This window comes from Molossus molossus, unplaced genomic scaffold (assembly GCF_014108415.1).
Source record: "Molossus molossus isolate mMolMol1 unplaced genomic scaffold, mMolMol1.p scaffold_m16_p_18, whole genome shotgun sequence".
In the NCBI taxonomy this organism is placed as follows: domain Eukaryota; kingdom Metazoa; phylum Chordata; class Mammalia; order Chiroptera; family Molossidae; genus Molossus; species Molossus molossus.
In genome coordinates, this window is record NW_023425353.1 from 27,627,493 (window position 1) to 27,643,689 (window position 16,197).

At 43.9% G+C, this 16,197-nt stretch overlaps 2 protein-coding genes across 11 annotated transcripts in view; one reads left to right on the plus strand and one right to left on the minus strand.

The window, feature by feature from the left end:
- Positions 1-15,499, plus strand: part of MKRN2 (makorin ring finger protein 2) — a 39,285-nt gene extending 23,786 nt beyond the window's left edge. The window contains exons 5-10 of one of the 3 annotated variants that reach the window (XR_004960175.1): positions 677-891; positions 2,533-2,643; positions 8,281-8,425; positions 8,568-8,798; positions 13,140-13,391; positions 14,812-15,499. Coding sequence is in view for 1 of the 3 variants with exons in the window: in XM_036267180.1 (XP_036123073.1) it covers positions 677-891; positions 2,533-2,643; positions 8,281-8,425; positions 8,568-8,705 (609 nt within the window). In the remaining 2 variants the exon portion in view is untranslated. Of the gene's footprint in view, positions 1-676; positions 892-2,532; positions 2,644-8,280; positions 8,426-8,567; positions 9,693-13,139; positions 13,392-14,811 lie in introns of those variants that run through there. The other 2 variants (XR_004960176.1, XM_036267180.1) reach the window with 2 other exon arrangements.
- Positions 9,894-16,197, minus strand: part of RAF1 (Raf-1 proto-oncogene, serine/threonine kinase) — a 76,285-nt gene continuing 69,981 nt past the window's right edge. For 5 of the 8 annotated variants that reach the window (XM_036267176.1, XM_036267174.1, XM_036267175.1 and 2 more), the window contains 7 exons: positions 15,323-15,407; positions 14,351-14,527; positions 13,177-13,223; positions 11,855-11,973; positions 11,373-11,504; positions 11,102-11,236; positions 10,173-10,928 (listed from right to left, as the gene is read on the minus strand). In XM_036267176.1, coding sequence (XP_036123069.1) covers positions 10,785-10,928; positions 11,102-11,236; positions 11,373-11,504; positions 11,855-11,973; positions 13,177-13,223; positions 14,351-14,527; positions 15,323-15,407 — 839 coding nt within the window. In that variant the 3' untranslated portion in view covers positions 10,173-10,784. Of the gene's footprint in view, positions 10,929-11,101; positions 11,237-11,372; positions 11,505-11,854; positions 11,974-13,176; positions 13,224-14,350; positions 14,528-15,322; positions 15,408-16,197 lie in introns of all 8 variants that reach the window. The other 3 variants (XM_036267172.1, XM_036267177.1, XM_036267179.1) reach the window with 1 other exon arrangement.

The window sequence follows — 16,197 nt, forward strand, 5'->3', positions numbered from 1 at the left end:
CCAGTTTGCTCAGTGGTTAGAGCGCCGGCCCGCAGACCAGAGCCTCCCGAGTTCGATTTAGGCCAAGGGCATGTGCCTCGGTTGCAGTTTGTCCCCAGCCCCAGTTGGGGTCGTATGGATGGCAACCAGTCCCCCCCCTCCTTCTCCCTCCCCCTCTTCTTCCCTCTCTCCCACTCTGTCTAAAGATAAATGGAAAAAAATATCCTCGGGTGAGGATTAAATAAATAACTTTTTAAAAAAGAAGTGATGCTGCTTACCGCTGACTCTGAACTACCAGCCTAATGTTTCAAGTTAAGGGTTATTCAGCATTTCTGGTATTGGTGTGGTTTAAGGTGGGGAAAGCTGGTGCCCAGAGGAGACCGGGGGGGGGGGGGGCAGTTCTTGTGAACTCTGTGGTCCCTTGTTGATCCTCTAACCTTTGGGGACTTCCGTGGTCTCAACAGTAAATTGGAGGTGACCATATCATATGAGGAAAGCAAGGGACTGGGGGGCCAGTGATGGCTTGAAGTCCTTTTTGTGGTCTGAGAGAGTCGTGTGTCCTGAATCCTAAAGTGGCCACAGTCTATTCTTTCCTGGTCTTGGTTGTGACAGTGTGCCTGGCAGCTGCCCCCTGGCTCTTCCCACTCCCCAGCAGCTCAGCACCTAAGAAGGTTTCCCTCTTCCCTCTCTACTTCAGATCTGCATGTCAACATTTGAACATGAGATGGAAAAGGCCTTTGCCTTCCAGGCAAGTCAGGACAAAGTGTGCAGTATCTGCATGGAAGTGATCCTCGAGAAGGCGTCTGCTTCTGAGAGGAGATTTGGGATTCTCTCCAACTGCAATCACACATACTGCTTGTCCTGCATCCGACAGTGGAGGTGTGCCAAGCAGTTCGAGAACCCAATCATTAAGTAAGTACAGCAAGGAGTCTTAGCTGTAGAAGAGGGGGAGAAAGTTTGATTTGGGACTTTCTTCCATCCACTCTTAAGCCCTCCCTTGTCCTCCAGAGGTATCTCAGTGCAGAGGATAAGTTGTGAGAGCTGGCCCCTGGGTGTATGACCTTGGGCACAGCATTGCCCTTCCTGAGCCCAAGTGCCTTTTCCTTTGAAATATGGTAACAATTCCTGCTGTGCTTCAAGGTGTTGGAAGGACACTTAGCAGGGATCATCTCTGTGAGAAGGTTAATGGCACTGCTCTGTTTAATGCTAGTACTAACAGTTACAGGTGGCTGCCCTTAGGCTGATTGCCTATTGCCCTTTTTAAGCTTCATTTTTTTCCCCATCTGTAAAATACGTTATTTGATGATTAAATGGAATAATGTGTGTAAAACATTTCACATGTCTGATAACACGGAATGTGGAGCCAACAGAGCCCCTCCCCAAGGCTGTATTAAGATATAACCGATATGTAACAACACAGGATTCTTACATTCGGGGGGCAGGGGTGGGGGACGACTAACTTATATTGAGAAGTTGTTGCGTGCTGTGTACTGTTTTAGAAACTATTCACACACATTAACTTATACTTCTCTCAGAGACCCTACGATCATCCTCATTTTACAGATAAGGAAACAGTATGATGAGCTCAAATAACTTGCCTAAAGTTACACATTTGTGTGGTAAAATAACAGCTTTATTGAGATAAAAGTGTTCAGTTTAGTGGTTTTTAGTATATTCGCAGAGTTTCTACAACCATTACCACAATCTAATTTTTTAACATTTCCGTTATCTCAAAGAGAAACCTCTATTTGCTATCATTGCCCATCCCCTCTTTACTTCCAGCCCCAGGCAGCCATGAACTTACTTTCTGTTCTGTGGATTTGTCTATTCCAGACATTTCATGTAAATGGGATGTTCCAGTATTTAACATGGTATCTTCAGAGTTCAGTCATGTTATAGCATGTACCAGTGCTTTATTCCTTTCTATGGCCCGATATTGCATTATATGGATATCCACATTTTGTTTATTCATCAGTCGATGGACAATGGGTTGTTTATACCCTCTGGTTATTATGAGTGATGCTGCTATAAAAGTGTACATGTTTTTGTGTAGATCCATGTTTTCATTTCTCTTGGGCAGATACTGCGTAGAGTTGTTGAGTCATGGTAACTCTATATTTAACATTTTCAGAAACTGCTAGACTGTTTTCCAAAGTGCCTAAACCATTCTGCAATATACCAGCAATGTGTGAGGATTCCAGTTTCTCCACATACTCATTAACACTGTTACTGTCTTTATTTCTGATTTTAGCCATTCCACTAGGTGTAAAGTGATATTTTATTGTGGCTTTGATTTGCATTTCCCTGATAACATGATATTGTATATCTTTTTCTATGCTTTTTGGCCATTTTGGAGAAATGCCTGTTCAAATCCTTTACCCATTTTTAAATTGATTGATCTTTTTATTGTTGAGAAAAACATGTTTTTAATTGTAAATATATTGGCTAGGAAATATCTAGAATGGTCATACATTTGATAAAGGGGTTTAGTGGTGTAGTGGGCACAGGATTTGTAATTTAATCTGTTCCATACTAATCTGATTCTAATTTCAGGTCTTGTCCAGAATGCCGTGTAATATCAGAGTTTGTAATTCCAAGTGTGTATTGGGTAGAAGATCAGGATAAAAAGAACGAGTTGATCGAAGCTTTCAAACAGGGAATGGGGTAAGTGCTTTGAGTTTGGGCATGATCCTGGTGCCTGCGTTGATTCGCTTTGGTCTTTGCCTACAGAGCCTCCCCCTTCCCCCTAAGAATGTAGTCTTAGGGTCCTGAGGACACTCAGAGTCTATTCCTTCTCTCAGGCATCATGCTGGTCTTTGAAGATGCAGAGATGAGCACAGCCATGGTGCAGTGGACTTTTTGTTACTAAGCTGAGCAGTGTCCTAGCCTAGAAATCCTGTTTCTGGTGCTGAGATTGACTTATCTTCTGTGATCATTCATTCATTTAGTTAAAGATTAATATGATAGGCCTTTTCTGGTTGCTTGGTGTACAGCATGAAACAAATCAGGCAGAATCCCAGCCCTCACACAGCAGACATTTTAATGAAGGAAAATAAGAATAATAAACAAAAATCAATAAATTAAGGAAAAAACATATTAAATGGTGAGCTAGGGCTCGGGAGTGAAATATGCTCACAAATGGGGGACAGGAAGTGAAGAAGTTGCAGTTTTAGTGTGGGAGACCATAGTAACATTTGAGCAAAGACCTAGAGATGAGGCAGCAAGCCATGATGTGAATGAACATTCTAAATGGAGGAAAGAGTCTCTTGAAAGGTTCTAAGGCTGAAGCATGTCTACCTTGTTCAAAGAACAGTGAGGAGTGGCTGAATGAGAAGAGCAAATTAGGGAGAATACTGGAAACAAGGGCACAGGGGCAGGATGAGGGGCAAATTGTCTAGGGCTTCGTAGGTCATTGGATGGACTAGGCTTTTTGTTATGGATGAGACAGGAGTTTTGATCAGAGTAGTGATATGAACTGATTGATATTCTGAAAGGATTGCTCTGGCTGATCCATTGAGAATATATTGAAAGAGGAGGCAGAGGTGAAAATAGGGAGACCAGTTAGACTATTGCAATAGTCCAGGCAAGATATGACTGGTTTGAACCAGGATAGTGGTGTGTAGGTAGTGAGAGGTGGATATGTTTAGACTTGCTGATATGTTAGATAAGGGACAGGGTGGGGCAAAGTAAGTTTATAGTTGTGAGTGCACAAAATACAGAGTTCTTACATTTTTATTGTTTTTCAAAAGAACCAGCTGTAACCCTACTTTTGCCCCACCCTGTATTCCTCCCTGTGTTTCTTTCTCCTCCTCCTGTCTCTTGTAAGAACAAGTGTGATTGGTTTTAGGACCCTGCCATTAATTCAGGATGATCTCATCTGGAGATCCTTAACTTCATTTGCAAAGATCCTTTTTCCAAAAAGGGTCACATTCACAGGTACCAGGTCTTAGAATTTATCTTCTTTAGGGCCTCTATTCGACGTGTTGTACATGGTGTCTTAGTCCATTTTTGGCTGCTCTAACAAAATACCACGGACTGGGTGGCTTATAAACAACATAAATTTGTTTTTCACAGTTCTGGTGGCTGGAAAGTCCAAGATCAAGGTGCCAACATGGTCATGTTCTGGTAAAGACCACTTCCTGCTCACTGTGTCCTTGCTCAGTGGAAGGTGCAAGGGGGCTCTGGTGTCTCAGTTTTATAAGAACACTAATCCCAGTATGAGGGCTCTATGCTCTAGACTTAAATCACCTCCTAAGGACCTACCTTCTAAGCCTGTCATGTCAATTTTAGGGGAATACAAACATTCAAAGCATAGCACCTGATAACTGAAACTATGTATATCAGAACTGTGTAAAACAGGGCTGCCTGTTTACCATTTTGATGGATATCCATCTTATTTGCAGCTGTTGGCTATTCTGGATATTTTTTAGAATTCCATTTTAACTTAACAGCTTTTTAGCTTACCTCTTTCTTTTTTCCAATGGTTTTCTTGGGGCTGTAATATAATCTTAATTTTTTCACAGACAGATTTAAAATGCCTACTGTCTTATATAATATGCAGTTACCTCCTTATTACCATCTTTTGCATTACGATAAAATGAATATACATTATATTTATATATACTAGAACCCACAAGGTAAAATGTAATTTTTTAAATTTCAGCTTTATTGAGGTAATTATGACAAAATAGTAAAATACTTAAAGTGTACGTCATGGTGATTGGATATATGTTGTGAAAGGATTCCCCCCTATCTAGTTAACACATCATCACCTCACGCGTGCGAGCGTGTGTGTGTGAACATTTGTTCTACTCTGATAGCAAATATCAGTTATATATACAGTGTTATCAACTATAATCACCATGTTTTACAGTATATCCTTGTTCATTGCATAGGTGAAATCTTATTTACCCGTGTTTATGGTTTCACATTTTAATGCTCAAGTCATTAGTCTATTTTGAGTTAGATTTTTTGTGTATGGTGGTAGAGAGTTTTCATTCTTTCACACGTGGCAGTCCAGTTTTCCCAGCACCATTTGTTGAAGGTACTATTCTTTCCCCATTGTATATTCTTGGCTCCTTTCTCATAGCTTAATTGACCGTAAATGTGTGAGTTTATTTCTGAGTTCTCTATTCTGTTCCATTGATCTGTGTATTTGTTTTTATGCTAGTATTAGACCATTTTGATTACCAGAGCTTTGTAATATAGCTTGAAATCAGGAATTGTGATGCCTCCATCTTTGTTCTTCTTTCTCCGTTTATTTGGCTCATTTTTTTTTTTATCCTCACTCGAGGACATTTTTGCATTTATCTTCAGATAGAGTGGGAGGGAGAAAGGGAGGAAGAGAGAAACATCGATGTGAGAGACACACATCGAGTGGTTGCCACCACACACCCCTATCCGGGACCAGGGACAAACTGCAACTGAGGTACATGCCCTTAGCGGGAACCAAACCCAGGACTCTGTGGTCTGCAGGCCGACGCTCTAACCGCTGAGCCAAACTGGCCAGGGCAAGTCTTCATTTCTTTTCATTTTTTTTGGGGCAGAGTTAATGCACAGCATTTAGAGCCTCTCAGCCCTTTTCTTTGTGGAATTGCTTCCTCACTTTCTAGTGGCTGATTTCTTCCAGCTCTGTCTTTTGGTTCTTCGGGCCTGAAGGACTGGATTTTTCCATGGCAGTTTTGGCCACCCTGCATAGACACACCCAGTTTTGGCCTGCTCTTGGCCAAAAGCAATTTTTTTTATAAAGATAACTCACCTATTTGCCATTCCTTCCAGGTGTCTAATCTCTTGAAGAATCTTCCTACTGCTGTTCATTCTCCAGTGCCTTCAGGTCTTTTAAAAAGTGTTTGTGGCCCTGGCCAGTTTGGCTCAGCGGTTAGAGCATCGGCCTACGGTCCCGAGAGACCCGGGTTCGGTTCCTATTAAGGGCATGTACCTCGGTTGCAGTTTGTCCCTGGCCCTGGTTGGTCGTGCGGGTGGCAGCCACTCAATGTGTCCCTTTCACATCAATGTTTTTCTCTCTCCCCCTCCCACTGAACAAAAACTGAAAAAATGTCCTCGGGTGAGGATAAAAAATAAAAAGTGTGCCCTGGCCGGTTTGGCTCAGCAGTTGGAGCGTCGGCCTGCGGTACAGAGAGACCCGGGTTCGGTTCCCGCTAAGGGCACGGACCTCGGTTGCAGTTTGTCCCCGGCCCTGGTTGGTCGTGCGGGTGGCAGCCACTCGATGTGTCCCTTCACATCGATGTTCCTCTCTCTCTCTCTTCCTCTCTCTCCCTCCCACTCTATCTGAACAAAAAATGGAAAAATGTCCTCGGTTGAGGATTAAAAAAAAAAAAAAAGTGTTTGTGTTTCTAGATATCTGCAGGAGGTCTGGTCTAGGAGAAGCTTACTGAAAGCAGAACTATATGTTAACTTATGGGTTCCTTTATATTGTACATTAATCACTCACTAAAGGCTTGGTGTTTTCCTTCATGTGATGTTATCATGTGTCCACCAGAGGGCAGGAGTGGCAAGGCAGAGGGGTTCAGCATGTAGGAAGGAGCTCTGTTGGAGTTGACCAAAAATTCTTGTTGTTTGGATCTTTCCTGGCCTTAGTTTCCACTGATGGGAGTATTTTTATGCATTCCGCAAACATTTACTGAGTACCCCCTACACATCAGACACCTTCAAGCTAAGCACCAATGGAGGCTATAGAAAAGATTGGTAAATATAATTTCATGGGAAATTGCTAAAGGGCAATTATGATACAGGTTTTCTGGTGACAAATTCTTCATGAAACGCCCAAGCCAGATGTCACAACACTTGGATCCACCTGAGTGGGAGTGTCAGGGAAAGCTGTGAAGTATGAAGAGCCTCTCCATGTGTATTGGAGGTTGGGGGTGGGTGCATAGAATGACATGGGTACAGAATGGTACACATTTTGTATTGGGGGGGCGGTGGGAGCGGTCACTGAGGTTGAAAGAGTTATGTAGAAGGATGTGGTAGTGTGAAGAGGTTGGAACCTGGTGGGGGAGACAATTAATGACTGACAGGTGGGCACCATAGATGGCACCCCCTAAGGGCTTCAACATTGGGAACTGAAAAGACAGGTCGATTTGGGAGGTGCTCTGTAAGCAGAAGTAATTGTGTGTGAGAGCACAGAACAAAGGGAGTGAGAGTGAACTGGGGCTTTTTGTCCTTGGTGACCAGATAAGGCTTGGGGAAGAAAAAACAATTCTTTTAGAGAATTTTGAACCAGATGAGTCTGTTAAAGCCTGTGTCCAACAGACTGGTAAGAATGCACCACTTGAGCAGTCAGTTCAAGCTGCTCAGGACCTCGGGGGGAGGGGGTCATGGAAGGTGTTCCTTTCACATGCCTATGCTGGACTCAGACCTGGTGAGAGTGGTACCCAGGCAAGCAAGGCAGTTCCTTCCCCTTGTGGGCAATTGTTAGGGTCTAAGGGACCCTCACCACTGGTCTTGCTGCCATCCCCTTGTCTGAGTCCCCCTTCTTTGTCACCTGCCACCATCACATACCCTGGCTTCCCCTAGCAGCAGCCCATCCTTTCTGCTGTGATTTGGCTTTCTTTCTGCAACTTCCCTTCTTCGACACGCCCAGATGGACCTTTGGGTTCTTGGGCTCTCTTCCTCTTCTTCAGCTTGGAATTGTTTATGAAAATTTCATTCGAGCAACAAGAAATGGAATTCTCAATTTTCCTCAGGAGTAGGGGTTCTTAACATAGGGGTCTGTTAGTATAATTTAAAACTAGGGGAGAAAATTAACTTTCTAATACTTGTGTTTTATGCATTTAAAAACACTGTTCTGTGAGAGGGTCTGAAACACAGTTAAGAATCCCTGCTCAAGAGGGTAGGGAACAAGGAAAACTGGAGTGAGGCCTGTAACTTTAGGCAACTGCTAGAATTCACTGCTTTCCCTATGACTCTATTATTGCTGGTCTGGAGGAAGGGACACCTCCCTAGGTAGAGGTCCTACTGGGGACTTGGAACTGAGGAAAGTAGCCCAACTTCAGCACCGTGGAGCCTATGACAGCTGGCCCATAAGGAACAATCACGCCTACGTTCCTTGTGGCCTTTTTAAGCACTGCAGGCTCAAAACAGTGGAGTTCCCACACAGGTTCAGTTCTCCCTGAGGTTATATGTCACAATGGGAATATTATCCAGCTTAGAAATTAGCATCCCAACATCTCAGGTTCCCTACTTTTATAACATGAGGTTGACCCAGTTCTGGCATTGTAGGCAGTGGTTCATCTGGGCCCTAGATTTTTCTTACCATCTTGATATTTTCTTTCTGCTTTTCAGAAAAAAAGCTTGTAAGTACTTCGAGCAAGGCAAGGGGACCTGCCCATTTGGAAACAAATGTCTTTATCGCCATGCATACCCTGATGGGCGGCTTGCAGAGCCTGAGAAACCTCGGAAACAGCTCAGTTCTGAAGGCACTGTGAGGGTAAGGACTTTGCCATCTCTAATCAGGCACACTCACCTGTGGGCATTTCCAGATACTTCTCCTGGCCCTTTTTCTAATAAACAAGCTACCCAGCCTTCATGTTGCCATTTATACTCACCGGGCATATTTGCTGTTTTTGCAGTTCTTCAATTCAGTGCGGCTCTGGGATTTCATTGAGAACCGAGAAAGCCAGCATGTCCCCAACACTGAAGATGTTGATGTGACAGAGCTTGGGGACCTCTTCATGCACCTGTCTGGAGTGGAGTCATCAGAACCCTGAAGAATAGATGGTTGGTCGCCCCTGCGTCTTGGGCTCCACCAGCACAGCCTTTCCCAACTAGGGTGTGCAGAGCTTCCTTTACTGCAGCCCCAGGTAGCGTGTTATTTGGATTTGAGTGGGGTTATATTTAGCCTTGGTCTCATCCAGTCTCCATTATTACAGCCATGAGAAGAGTGAAGGATGTAAAATAACCTAACAGGGATATGGAATCACTACTTTTATAGCTGATATCTTAGTTGCTCCTCAGAGGGGCCAGCTAAATGGCCAGACTGAGTTTTGATTGATTGCTTTTAAAACGAATTTGGCTCGTCCTTTATGAGCTGTAGCTCTGTAGAAACCACAGCCAACTTGCAGTTGCCCCTAAAGCAGATTACCAAAGGATTCTTCACCCCTTAAGATGATTCCTATAGTGAATTTCCATAGTACTTAACTAGTATGTGGTCAAAATTTGTTTTTCCAGAAACAAAAAAAATGGGCACTGCTTACCTGAGTGCCCCAAATCAGAGTAGGAGTCTTGTTGCTGTATAGTCAGTGAGCAAAGTATAAATCTCCCCTGTAAGAGGAGCTCTTGAAGTAGCAGGAAGTATGGGGTGGTAGAGCAGAGGTACAGCCCTTCATGTCTGGTTGGTAATGTGGCCACGATTAGAAGGAAACCTTGCATATGTGCCTCCAAGGAAACATGTCCCTAGCTCTCCACTGTGGGCATGGCCCCCAAGGTAATCCTACTGAGGGCTTGGTACACACAGGCTCTTGTGTGTGGCTCCTGCCCAAGCCACCTAGACTTACCTGTAAAAAATTTCTGGTTCTGACCCAGCAGTGGTCCTGAGCATGACTCTGTCATCAGTTGTGATTTTAATTGAAGGAGCCTAATCTTGTGAATCAGAACAAACTCACTTTAACTATTTTTATAAACAGCTATAGATATCAAATATTTTGTAAAATGCATTAAAGTGTGGGTAGAAAAAGGTCTATTCTTACCTGAGTTTACTTTAGAGTGCTTTATGCATAATTTTTATAGTTAACTCTTTAGTGACAAAGAGTACAGGTATAGGCTGAATCAAATTCACTCCCAGCAGAGGCTCTGGGCCCATTTCCTGCTTCTTGAGTCCTGTTCCAGAAGGGATGAACAAATGGAGAGTTCAAGCTGTGAGCTTAATGTTACTCTAAAAGGAAGAAACAGCCAGTAAGCCTACATTTAATTTATTTTATTAAAATAACATAATTGAGGAACCATCACATAACTGTATTTTGTCAGGCAATAAAAACAAAATTAAAACCCAAATCAAGAAAACCTGTATTCCTGGCTTCCTTGCATACACATGATGTGACTGTTGAGAGAGAAGGCTGGCCGGTGGCCCCACCCCATAGGGGCAGCTCTTGGAAGACAAAATTCAGCATGATGGAAGACTGCTCCCTGAGAGAGCGGAGAATGGGAGGGCAAGCCAGGCGCCTCTTCTGGAAAACCACCCCAATGTACTAGAGACCTCCAAGAAAAGGAAGGGTCCCCAAACAAGTTCCATAGTACCAAAGCAGACTCCTTTAGGCGGCTGTGGTCTGGACACTCCGGGCTGTTCTGTGCATTATGTGCAAAACTACCTGTTTGGCGCCACACCACTATCTCTGAAGAAAAAAGTCCTTCTTCCGGTGATAAGCAGTCTTCATAGGAGCTGATATTCAAAAGCCACGTGCTCCCCCATCAGGGCTGGTTTGCCTACCTTCATTTCCTCTCAGAGTGCTTTTTCTTGCCCTAAAAATACTCATTTAGCCAATCGCTGGGGTCCCAGATCACATATTGCCATCAGCAGCCACTGGTGCATCTGGAGAAGGCTCAGCTCATGAGCATGGGGGACGCAGGTAGGGAGCAGGACAAACCAGCGTTGTGAATGGCTTCCTTCTCCCAGGACCAGAAAGGGAAGAAAAGAAGGCAACATGAAGTAAGGCCCTGTGAGTAGTCTAGAAGGTCCTTAGCAGCAGCTTCTCTGAAAACAAGCTCTCTACTCCCGTAGAAAGGGAGCAGAGAGGTGGTGCTTGCTGACTTCCCTTCCTCCCCTGGTGGCCTGAATGTAGGTGCAAAGTCAGCTAGAAGACAGGCAGTCTAGGGGATGTGGTCAGCGTGCAGGCATTGATATCCTCAGTGTGGGCCGCCCGATGCAGGGATGGCTCAGAAGCGCTCCGGTTGATTTTCGGTAGAGAGTGTTGGAGCAGCTCAATGGAAGATAGGATCTGAAACAAAGCCACAAAAGAGTCATTATGTAGGCCTTCACCCCACTTGTAAAATCTTGTGGAGAACACTAGCCCCTTCCTATTGAAAAACAACAAACACCATACTTCCTCTCATTACTTTTCATTAAGAACTCCTGCTTAGTTAGTTCCAGCACCTTTGAGCTGAGTCTTACCTGGGGGAAAAGAGGCCTTTCTTCCTTAACTTTCTTCACACAGTCAGCTACAAGCCGCTTCATTGCTTTGGGGCAGTTCTTGTATAGCTTACTAAGGTCTGGGGAGGCATACCCTCGGCCCACCATGAAGATGATCTAAGGGAAAGTATATTGAGGGAATGAGTGATTAAACAACACTGAAAGCTGCAACTTTCAACACTCCAACTGTGCTCAGACAGGCAGGAGGCCCAGGGGTTTCCACAGTTAGGTCTTTTAGTGGCAGTGCCCATACCTGATCTCGGTTGTTGATGTGGGAGTAAGGTAGCTCCCCTGTCATGAGCTCATACAGCACAATGCCATAGGAGTAGACGTCAGACTGGAAGCTGAACGGGTTATTATCCTGCATTCGGATCACTTCTGGGGCCTACAGGGACAAAGTGCATTCATCACCATCTTGGCCCCTCACACATCTAGGGGCCAAACTATCCCTCCCATTGGGTATGAGAGTCCTTTCCTCTGCCCTCTCTAGCTATTCCCTAAAGCCCCCCACCCAGCACCCTCAGGGGCTGGCTCATCTGAGTTTAGGAATCCAGCACTTCCTTTAATCTAACTCCAAGCTATGCTTCAACATGGTACTGATCACCAGCTTCCTCCAGAAAACCCAAATTCACCCCAGGCTGTCTGACATCATCCAAAGCATTACTGCGTTTTTACACATAGACTTCCAGGACACCCCTTCTTCCTTGCATCCTCATAGTGGGAGCCTCGCCTCACCATCCACAGGATAGAGCCGGTGGGTTGTTCAACCTGCTGAGAACCACTCCAGCGTGACTTGACTGTTGCCAAACCAAAATCCCCGATTTTCACCGTTAGGCCTTCGTGGAGAAATATATCTCAATGCTTGTTAAGGATTGTGGCTTCAAAACACTGGTCAAGTTAATTTTGAAAAACTTACCAAAGTTCTCACTGGCACAGTGGACTGGCACAGCTCCACTTCCCATTGCCCCCCAGTCTTTCCTGCACTGGATTTACTAGGGTTTCTGAAGTTTTAAAAAGTGCTTTGGAAATGCCACTTCTGTTCCGGAAGGCATGCTCAAGATGCAAGATGATTTGGCTCCAGCCCAAAACAAGGCCATTTCCCCCTTGCTTCCCCCATCCTACATACATCTAGGTTCCAGGTCCCTGGCCTTTAATTCCAAGACTTCTAAGAGTGCAGGCTGCCGTCTGGTGCTCCTCAGAGCCTTGCACAGCCTGCTGATTCCTTACATTAGTTTCTGCCTGTATTATGCCCTCATGTGACGTGTGAATTAACAAAATAGCAAATTCCCTCAATAAGTGCTAAATGCTGTCCTAAGACATTTCTCACTAAAATAGCTACCACTCAGTGACTTCAAAGTCAGAACAAATTTCTGGGTTAAGAAGTCAGGCAGTTTAAGGCTGACCTGTGATCTGCTGATGCCCAGTAATTTCACACCTTAAAGTCTGCTGTCTGCTTTCATGGCATGATGTGTTGGTCCCAAAAAAACCACTACTAAAAAAGTATTCCATGCCTCAGACATGTACCCCAAATAAGCCATGTCCCATAAATCAAACAACACAACCGTCATGCCTGTCATGGCCAAGAAGCAAGGCTCAGCTGTGATGCCACACTCCTTTCAAAGAGAAAGGTTGGGGGAGCGAGAGAGATGTAAAAGTGTTACCTTAATTCATTATTTCTACAAAAGCACATGAAGTCTTAGAAAGGGGAAGAGTTGATTCTACAAGTAATCTCTAAGGAAACTACTTCTGTACATTTAAGACAATTTATAAGTAGTAATTTTGAAAGTTTTACATTTGGCTCATAGATACATTCTCACCAGATACACATGCACTCTCCACAAACTAGGGGGGGGGACGACAAAACCACATCCCCCATCCCAAGTTAAATTTAGTAATAAAACTAGACCTATTTCAAGCGTAACCCAAACACAAGCTCATCTCAACTCTTGTGGAAATACTCCCATGGTCACTTTTTGCTGAAATAAACGTTGAAAGTCTCCCTTCTGTTTTCCTAAATTAGAACTGAGCAGTCAAATGAAACAACCACCAAAGGATACTGTTGGATTTCATGTCTCTGTGGATGATGTTCTTTGCATGCAAATAGCTGTGAAGGAAAAATAACTATTAAAAACAGTTTAAAGGGTATGGCTAGAAAGTAGCTTCCAACTACAGCTATGAAGCAAACTACCTGAAGGCCTTGCTCCCAGTGGATCTACATCCGGGGATAGCCCTGCACTGGTTCAGGCGGGGCCACGTGGTGCTCACCCTAAAGGTAAGGCTACAGCAAAAATGGAGCTACTCTTCTTTAAGCATCAGTTTTATTCAAAAAGTAATTTTAACAAATCAAAATATCCATCAACTAATAAGTAAATGCAGCATATATCCATATAATGGAATATTCAGCAACAGAAAGAAATTAAGTACTGATATATACTACAATATTAGATAAACCTCTCAAAACATGCTGAGTGAAAGCAGCCAGATACAAAAGACCTCATATCTTGAAAATGCTATAAAATTAGTGACTGTTGCACAAATGTGAATAAACCAAAAAACACTGAATTTGTACATTTTAAAGGGGTGAATTTTATGAAATGTGAATAATATCTCTAATTTTTTCCGAAAAGGTGATTATGACTAGTTATTTCCTAAAGTATAAGGTAGAAAATGAGACTTTATATAGCACTTACAAGCACAGCTTAGCTTAAGCTCCCAGGTGTGTGGGGTCTAAGGAGTTCCTGCTCCACCTCATAAGGAGGGCACTTCAGAGGAAAAGTTTCAGAAGCACAGCTCTGGGCTGGCCAAGAACAGAACACACACATACATGCCTTTCACAAAGAAATGTGTCAGGCACAGAGACACAAATGGGTAGTGTTCAGTGGAGGCACTGAGGATGACTCGTAAGCATTCTCCAAAAGAAAAATAAATTATCCAAAAAGTGACATCTGATGCCCACAGAGGGCACAGCCATGGTTGTAAGGCTGGGTGTCTGAGCTGGATTTTGAGGGCAGTGACTAGAAACTGAATCTGAGCCCCAAGGGAACAGCCTCATCTTAGGCAAGGAACATGAAAGTGTCATTCCTTCAGCCCATACCAGAGACTTAAATTTTCAGCTGTGCAAATACTACAGAAATCACTTAACAGACTTGGCTTTTCCTAATTCTGATTCTGATTTAGGGACAAGTTGATGCTTGGACCCCAAACTTTGTAGTCATCAGGCTGTCTACTCACTCCATTCCCTGAGCTGTCTGCCGGGCAATGTCAATCAACTGGAACATCTGAAACTTGGTCTCTTGGACATGCAGGTGTTTGTAGAGGCTGCTGCCCTCGCACCATTGGGTCACAATTGCCAGGTTGTCCTTCGTCATGTACCCCATGAAGAGCAGGATGTTCACGTGCCGTGTCTTGCTGGAGGAGGGAGGAGAAAAGGTTCTGAACTTGATCTTGTTTCAGAATAGAGACATCTACTCTGCTTCCCCACTGACAACAAATCCTGTGTGCTTTTGACACCCACCACCCGTGCTTACAGTCTGAGTGGCTAGCAAAGCAAAAGCACATGATTACAGATAATCCAGTTGGTGTTCTGAGCCATCAAAAGGAGCCTGCCATGATTTACAATTCACCTCAGTGCTGACTTTGTTTGTAGAGAGAACATTCTCTTTATCATTGTACACTCACAATTCTCCCCACAGGGTTCAGCAGGACCCCTCGTTGGTGGCATTCATCACTCTTCAACTTACTGCTACAAGTCTAAATAGTGACTCAAAGATTTGAAAGCTGAAGGTTTGACATCCACAGCCAAGGTAATTTGACCATAAAAGGAGCTCATGGAAATAAATGCAAAAATAGAACCTATTACTCCCTACCTCAAATCAAAACTCAAGAGATAGAATCTGGGCTACCGAATATAGTTGTGTCCAGAGGTTTATAACAGTAGAAGGGGGTATGCTCATCAAAGGGGGCTCTTCTAAAGGTTTGACAACCACATAAACTAGATTGAAACTTCCTACTCCCTCTCACTTGTAAGGGAGGATACTCAGCCACAGGCCTCCACCATGAACACTCACTAACCACCAGTTCCAGCTATAGGCCTTCAGAGACAGGTCTGCACCGTACAAGCTCACTTACTGTGATTTGTGTACCACCACCCATGCCCTACCCCTGCCACTCCAGGGGAGCTGGGCAAGACAGCTTTCTACTCACCGTAGTACAGCCACCTCATTCCTGAAGGCCTGGAATTGCTCTGGTGTGGGGTCAACTACCTTTAAGATCTTGACTGCAACGTCTCCTGCAAATTAGTTTATAGTCAGTACAATCAGTTGAATGATCTTACTTTATTTTTCATATACGCTAGCTTTGAGATATAGCGAGTCACTTATTCAATCATGTACCTACACAGATGGAATATGCAAACTTCTAAATTACTCAAGTGGCTAAAAAAGTTACATAGATTATACCACTATCTTTAAAATACTAACCCACAGGCTTTAACAGACTTGGTTTAAACTATTCCTTTGAAGCCTGGCATCCAAAGGTAAGGTTATGTGTGACAGGTCACAACATGGGCCTGTGAGGATGACGTCAGTGGGTGGATATGAATGGCCCAGCAGATACTGAATCTTTGAGACCAAAAGGCTGGCGCCAGGAAGGAGGCCATTTAGCAAGCACTTGTTAAACCCAGCAGGCACATTTCAATGAGACCTGAGATGGTCCTTTGTACAAAATCAAAGATATATTGAAATTAAGCTTCTTTGTTTTCAATACCTTAAAAAGAATTCCTGCCCTGGCCAGTTTGGCTCAGTGGTTAGGCTGTCAACCCATGGACCAAAGAGCTGCGGGTTCAATTCTGGTCAAGGGCACGTGCCTCAGTTGTGGTTCGGTTCCTGGCCCTGCTTGGGGTCATGCAGGAGGCAACCAATCAATGTATCTCTCTAATATCCATGTTCCTTTCTCTCTCTCGCTCTCTCCCTCACACTGTGTCTGAAGATAAATGGGAAAATATCCTACGGTGAGGATTAAAAAAAAAAAAAAGAGGCCTGGCTGGTTTGGCTCAGCAGTTAGAGCATTGGCCCACGGAC